Source organism: Penaeus vannamei, chromosome 37, assembly GCF_042767895.1.
Source record: "Penaeus vannamei isolate JL-2024 chromosome 37, ASM4276789v1, whole genome shotgun sequence".
NCBI lineage: Eukaryota > Metazoa > Arthropoda > Malacostraca > Decapoda > Penaeidae > Penaeus > Penaeus vannamei.
This window is the reverse complement of record NC_091585.1, coordinates 23,528,219-23,535,718: the sequence shown is the minus strand read 5'-3', so window position 1 is coordinate 23,535,718 and position 7,500 is coordinate 23,528,219. Positions and strand designations below refer to the sequence as shown.

General features: G+C 40.1%; 1 protein-coding gene across 2 annotated transcripts in view; it reads right to left on the bottom strand.

Moving 5' to 3' along the window:
- LOC113810209 (probable cytochrome P450 49a1) overlaps nucleotides 1-7,500 on the bottom strand; it is an 11,264-nt gene that overhangs the window by 1,034 nt on the left and 2,730 nt on the right. For both annotated transcript variants that reach the window (XM_070115056.1, XM_070115057.1), the window contains exons 3-10: nucleotides 6,753-6,990; nucleotides 6,284-6,400; nucleotides 5,390-5,466; nucleotides 4,394-4,589; nucleotides 3,210-3,375; nucleotides 2,301-2,470; nucleotides 1,641-1,719; nucleotides 914-1,120 (exon numbers count right to left, since the gene is read on the bottom strand). In XM_070115056.1, the coding sequence (XP_069971157.1) occupies nucleotides 914-1,120; nucleotides 1,641-1,719; nucleotides 2,301-2,470; nucleotides 3,210-3,375; nucleotides 4,394-4,589; nucleotides 5,390-5,466; nucleotides 6,284-6,400; nucleotides 6,753-6,990 (1,250 nt within the window). The remainder of the gene's footprint in view (nucleotides 1-913; nucleotides 1,121-1,640; nucleotides 1,720-2,300; nucleotides 2,471-3,209; nucleotides 3,376-4,393; nucleotides 4,590-5,389; nucleotides 5,467-6,283; nucleotides 6,401-6,752; nucleotides 6,991-7,500) is intronic.

The window sequence follows — 7,500 nt, the reverse complement described above, 5'->3', positions numbered from 1 at the left end:
CATTTTTGACGGTAAGATATTTCAAGATTTCCTGAAAAATCTTGGAATTTCTTATTCATTCCTGTTTTTGAAGGGACTTCTTGATCAGATACCTTGGTCTGGTTTAGTACCCAAAGCCAGCATTTCAAACTACGCCCAGAGGAAGCTTGTTGCAGTTTTATGACGTCACAATTGTAAACAAACCGCCAACATGGCTGACAGAAACAAGTGATTTCGATGAAATTCTTTTGTTAAATTACGGATTTTGTCGCAAATAGATTATATAAACTACAAGATTTCTTGAAAAATCATGAAATTTCTTATTCATTCCTGTTTTTGAAGGGACTTCTTGATCAGATATCTTGGTCTGGTTTAGTACCCAAACCCAGCATTTCAAACCATCTCCAGAGGAAGCTTGCTGCAGTTTTATGACGTCACGATTGTAAACAAACCGCCAACATGGCTGACAGAAACGAGTGATTTCGATGTAATTCTTTTGTTAAATTACTGATTTTGTCGTTAATAAATGATATAAACTACCAAGCTGTGGACATATCTGTGCCAACCAGAAGCATCAACTGAGTTTTATTAAAAGTATGTTATTCTCTAAAAGGTAAATTCTAGCAACTTAATATTGTATTACAGCCATCCTGGGGATGTTCGAAGAGCAAAAAAAAAAAAAAAAAGAAAGTGAACAGATAGAAGAGGAATTAATAATCATAGGATAACAAAGATACTTAAACCGAAAGAAAAAAAAGAAAAAAACAGAAGAGAAATAAAAAAGACAACTAACCAAACAAACCGACCAGCACAAAAAAAAAAATTAATAATAATAATAAAATAATAATAATAATAATAAATATAACAAATAAATAAAAATCATCAAAAAAAAAAATAATAATAAAATAAAAAATTCACACCACACAAAACTCACCCGAGCCAACAGTATATGAATCTCCTGCTCGGCGAACCTCCTCCCGGCGCAGTTCCTGACCCCGGCGCCGAAGGGCAGGGAGGCGTAGGGATGGACGGGGATCGAGGCCGACGTCTCCCTCAGCCACCGCTCGGGGAGGAACTCGGTCGCCCTCGGGAAGAACTCCTCGCTCCTACTCGAGGCTCGGGTGTAGAGCTGCATGTTGGTCTGAGGGGGGAGGGGGGGGAGAGGAGGAAGGTGTGATAATTTGATAGTATAGCGATGATGTGTTTATGTAATAAGGGAGGAGAGGAGAGGGTGGAAGGGAGGTGGTGGATGGGAAGAGGAGATAGAGGGGAATCAGAAAGGAGATTCCTTCTCTCCATCCCTCCTCTCTCTCTCTCTCTTTGTCTTCCCTCTCTCTCTCTCTCTTCCCTTTCTCTCTCTGTTTCTCTTCCCTCTCTCTCTCTTTCTCTTCCACCCCCTCCCTCTCTCACATCTCACATTAAGTTGTGGAACTATTTTTCAAGCATTTTGTTATTAGATCATATTTTTTATTCGTGTATTAAATTCGAATTCATTGGCCAACACTCCTGCAATGCAGTCTCTTCATAATTAGGATATTATTCACACTATCCTTAAAAACTGTTTATCCACGGTGGAGGTGGGGGGTACGTAACAGTACAAGATGGTAATAAAGGGTACAAGAGACGAAAATGTTTGGACAACACTGCTCTAAACCACTCACCCCTTTTGGCACCAAGAAGCCGCGAAGTACCATATCTCTCGTGGTTTTTCTCACGACACAGATGATTGGCGGGTCCAACCTATAACAAAATAAAAGATGAATAAATAAATAAATAGATAAATAAACCATTGAATTATACATAAAAAGATAACGAAGAAATCATACTTGTTAGAAAGCGCATAACAAATACATATCGTTAGTGTCATTTGATACGTTCTGACACTCGTGTGCGGTGACAAGACTCTATGCCTCCATCTTGCAATGTTATTTTGCATAAACATTTTAATGCCATTTTCATGATTTGCTTTAATCCAGATGGAGTTAGACCGTTTTCCTTGCATATACAACATGCCATCTTTCTATGAAGTAAATAACCCAGTGCAAGAAAAAAGGGCGTTGTCATTTTTTTTTTACTTTTTTCGTAATATTCAACTTTTTTTTGTAATACAACAGCGGCGTTTTTTACCCATGACGGCATTTTCACATCACCCGCCCCTCAAGCCGATTTCTTCTTGACGTGATGGTCACGTCATCCAGTTCGAAGAGTATAATTGAATGCCATCATCATATACCAGGGGTGAAACCATATAATACCCTTCATGATTAAGATTTAAACCCTGACATTTATTTTCTCCACTTACCGTATCAATTCCTTCTCACCTTAGAGCCTCCTTCACACAGGCCTTGAGATACCGGAGTTCCTTTATATGGTCAGGACTGATGACTTGCTCGCCGTTTCCCAGAACACGGTCTAATTCTTCCTGTAATTTTTCTTGCTTGTCTGGGTTCTGCGCCAGTCTCATTATGGTGTAGGTGGAGGAGAGGGAAGTCTGGGGACGCATGGAAAAGAATTTGGTAGAGTTGTTTGAGGTTTTTAGGTTTTCTTTTGTTGTTTATAGTATTTTTTTTTATAAGTTTTGGTATTTATATAAATTGGAGGATTTTCTTCTTTTTTTTGCTGTTTTAGGTTAAGCTGATGTTTTTTTTCCCTCTTTTTAGTTTTATGTTTATGTCGATGTTTCTCTTTAAGTTTGTTCATATGTTTATTCATAATTATTTCTGTTTACTACATTTAATTGTAATGCTATATTCAGAAAAAGCAAATATTTAAATAAAACGTCTAGTGTCACAAAAAGTTAACGAGTAATTTTCAGGCACCATTACAAGAACAAAAAATCCAAAACCGTCGACAACTGTGAACAGAAAAAAGAACGCACGTAAATAAAAGTGCTCGCCCGTATACAAAACACGAACGCAAGTAAACAAAAGACGATCGCACGTAAACAAAACATGAACGCAAATAAACAAAATACGAACGAAGTAAACAAACACGAACGCACGCAAACAAAACACGATCGCACGTAAACAAAAGACGATCGCCAAAAAACACGAACGCACGCAAACAAAACACAATCACCCGTAACCAAACCCCAACGCACGCAAACAAAACACGAACGCACGCAAACAAAACACGATCACCCGTAAACAAACCCCAACGCACGCAAACAAAACACGATCGCACGTAAACAAACGCCATCCCTCGTCCGTAACAGGATCCGTCCGACGCACCGTGTCAATCCCGGCGAAGAAAACGTCGATGAGGAAGGCATGGACGTCCTCGTAAGTCAAGACAGGGTCGAGGAGGAGGTTCTCGACGATGTTCAAGTCCTCCTCGGAGTCCGGACTTCGGGACTGGAGCGACTGTTGGGATTCTTGAACGGCCGCGTGGACGAAGCTGAGGGAACGAGGGGGTTAATTGCTCTCAGGTTTCTTGTGGGGTTTGTCTGTCTGTTTTTGTTTTTGTTTGTCTGTCTGTTTTTGTTTTTGTTTGTCTGTCTGTTTTTGTTTTTGTTTGTCTGTTTTTGTTTTTGTTTGTCTGTCTGTTTTTGTTTTTGTTTGTCTGTCTGTTTTTGTTTTTGTTTGTCTGTCTGTTTTTGTTTTTGTTTCTCTGTCTGTTTTTGTTTTTGTTTGTCTGTTTTTGTTTTTGTTTGTCTCTATGTCCCTTTGTTTGATTATCTATTTGTGTTTCTTTATCTATCAGTCCAAATGTGTTTATTTATCTATCTGTCTGTGGGTATCTGTTTAGCTATGTCTATCTGTCTGTCTGTCTATCAGCCTAGCCATTAGTATCTGTATCTGTTTATCTGTCTATGTATCTGTCTTGATAGCTGTTTATTTATTTATCTATTTTGGTTCTCTGTATATCTAATAGTGTCCGTCTATTCATTATCGACTGCCTGTCAGAGTATCCACCTGACACATCCTAACTAATGCCTCTCCTACATGACACCTGACACACTTTATTTACACACCTGCATGACACCTACCTGACCCCCCCCCCTCTCTGTATATCTAATAGTGTCTGTCTATTCATCATCGACTGCCTGTCAGAGTATCCACCTGACACATCCTAACTAATGCCTCTCCTACATGACACCTGACACACCTAATTGACACACCTTCATGACACCTACCTGACCCCCCCCCTCTCTCTGTATATAGTGTCTGTCTATTCATTATCGACTGCCTGCCAGAGTATCCACCTGACACATCCTAACTAATGCCTCTCCTACATAACACCTGACACACTTAATTGACACACCTACATGACACCTACCTGTCGACACACCTCCATGACACACCTGCATGACACCTACCTGTCGACACACCTCCATGACACACCTGCATGACACCTACCTCCCCCCCCCCACCCCACCCCACCCCCACCCCTCCCCTACCTGCCCGACACTCACCTCAGCATCTCATCATGTGCTTTCCTGAGCCTCCTGAGCGCCGGTGTGTCGACCCACCTCCACCAGCGGACGAGTGACCCCATCTCCAGGCCATGGATGCTGCGAACGAGGTCATCCGCGATCTCTATCATCCGTAGGGCCTCCGGCGTGTTCTCCAGGCAACCTAGACGTCTGTTGATAGTCACTAGGCCTAAGGCTGTGGGAGGGGACGAAGGAGGAAGGGAGTAGGGGGAAAAGAGGGGGAGGAGGAAGGGAGGTTTGGGGGTGGTAGGGAGAGGGGAAAGGATGAAGGGGAGGTGGGAAGAGAGGGGAAAGAGAGGAGAGGGGTGATAGGGAGAGGGGAAAGGATGAAGGGGAGGTAGGAAAGGAGAGGGAAAAGAGAGGATGATGAGGGGAAGGTGGGAGGGAGAGGAGAGGGGTGATAGGGAGAGGGGAAAGGATGAAGGGGAGGTAGGAAAGGAGAGGGAAAAGAGAGGATGATGAGGCGAAGGTGGGAGGGAGACGGGAAAGGATGAAGGGGAGAGGTGAAAGGATGAAGGGGAGATGGGAAAGGAGAAGGAAGAAAGGAAAGGGGAGATGGAGAGGAAGGAGGGGGAAGGTGAAAAGAGGTGGAAAGTGAGGGTGAAGGAGGACAGGGGGTGATGAGGGAGGAGGTGTGAAGGGTGAGAGGGAAGGAGGAAGAAACCGATAATATTAGTTTTTTTCGATGGTGAAAATTTGATCCTTTTTCTATTCTTTCTGTTTTCTAATTTGTTGTTTAATATTATTCATGAGTATCTTTATTTCTATCCTTGTCCTTTTCTCGTAATTTTTACTTCACTCATCTTCTCCCTTTCTATCTATCTCTATCATCACACATCTAAAAAAACTAATACCAACCAAAAAATACCCACCGCCCATCTTAAAAACAAACAAACAAACTAAATACCAACCAAAGAGAACCAGGAAACCAAAGATAATTGATAAACAAAGAAAGAAAATGTTGTAGACACTCACACTCCAACGCCCACTGGAACAGCTGGTGAAGGAAGTCCTCGGGAAGCTCGTCCTTATCGTCTCTCAGGGTCGCCCACCTTCAGGAGACAGATGGTTGGTTTATACAAGTTTTTTTGGTGTTGTTTTTTTTTGTTTGTTTCTTTCTTTCTTTTTCTCTCTCTCTCGCTGTCTCTCTCTCTCTCTCTTATTCTCTCTCTCTCTCTCTCTCTCTCTCTTATTCTCACTGTCTCTCTTTCTCTTTATCTGTCTCTTTCTCCTTCTCTGTCTCTCTTTCTCTTTCTATCTCTCTTTCTCTTTCTGTCTCTCTTTCTCTTTCCCTGTCTCTTTCTCTTTCTCTTTCTCTCTCTCTTTATATATATATACACATATATAGATAGATATAGATATAGATACGTATATATATGTATATATATATGTATATATATATATATATATATACATATATATATATACATATATATATATATATATATATATATATATATATATATATATATATATATATATATATATATATATATATATATATATATATATATGTCCTATCTACCTTTCTCTCTATTCATCTCTCCCACTCTTTACTTATTCATCTTCCTCTCTTTTGAAAGACGAAGAAAAAGAAGAAAAGAGTGAAAGAGAATAAAATGGATGAGAAAACAATGCCAATTTACAATTATTAAATGGAAAGAAAACACGACAACGAACACGAAAAAAAGTAGATGGAAAAATAAAACCAAATGGAAAAATAAAACAAAATAACAAAATAAATAATCAATACAAAACGAAAATCAGAAGAAAAAATACGAAAAACAAAACAATAAACCAAAGAGCAAAGCAAAATAATAATAAAAAAAAAAACAAGAAGAGAAAGCACAAGAAAAAACGCCATCTTGCCTTGCGATGAAATCCTGCGTCACTGAGTCCATCTGGTGGATGTAAGAGGAAACATTCTTCATCCTCGAAGTGTATGGCTGGATTCGCTTCCTCACTCTCATCCACTCTTCGCCGTGTCTGGAATCAAATAATCTTTTTATCCCATTTCTGTTTTCATTCTTTTTTTAATTTATTGTATTTTTTCAGTTATTTTTTGAGGGAAGGGAAGAGGGGGGAAAAGAGAGAGAGAGAGAGAGAGAGAGAGAGAGAGAGAGAGAGAGAGAGAGAGAGAGAGAGAGAGAGAGAGAGAGAGAGAGAGAGAGAGAGATAGAGAGAAAGTGGGGGGACCGGAAGTAGAGAGAGAGAGGGGAAAGAATGAGAGGAAGAGAAAGAGGAGATAAGAAAAAAGAAGGTAGAAGAGGAGAGAAAAGAAAAGAGAAGAGAGAAACCAAAAACAGAAAGCCAGTAAACAGAAAGCCAGTAAACCTACTCGGTAAAGACACCAGTCTGACCCTCCCTGAAGAAGCTATGCCGTGACCTCATGTGCCGGTAACTCACGAAGAAGTCCCGTTGTGGGAGGTCAAAGTTCGCCCTGTGAACTTGCTCGATGTCATCCGGGTGGCTGACGAACACCAATGGGGGCTGACCTGGCAGATGGATGCGGAAGAGGTCACCGTACTCGCGAAAGAGGGCATCGGTCAGGAGGTAAAGGCGGTCCTTGCTCGCGGCTGAGGTCAGGTCAGGGCAGAAGAGGTGATGTTAAGCGGAGATGCGGAATTGATATACATATGTATATACATATAAATATATCTGTATCTATATCTATCTATCTATACACACACACATATATATAAGTGTGTACATATATGATAATTACTAACATGAACAATGTCTTCATATATCGTAATTTTTGTATCATAACTTTCGTTTTATTGTTTTCCTTTCTAAGTTCAAGAAGTGAATAAAGTGAACATTTGTTTTTTTCTATTTCAACTGAATTACATAACATTGACTTTATATTTACAATTTCTTAAACAATTCACAAAATGGCGAGAATCTGACAATGAAACAGAAAATTCAAAACTTCGACCTATACATTCAACAAGAACAAACAAGGACACGAAGCAAATGTAATACCGGCATCAAAAATAATTTTAACTACAACAGTACAACAGACAAACATTCGGAATCCCAAAATACCTTGTCTTCTCACAAGAAGAAAAGTGATTCAGGAAACG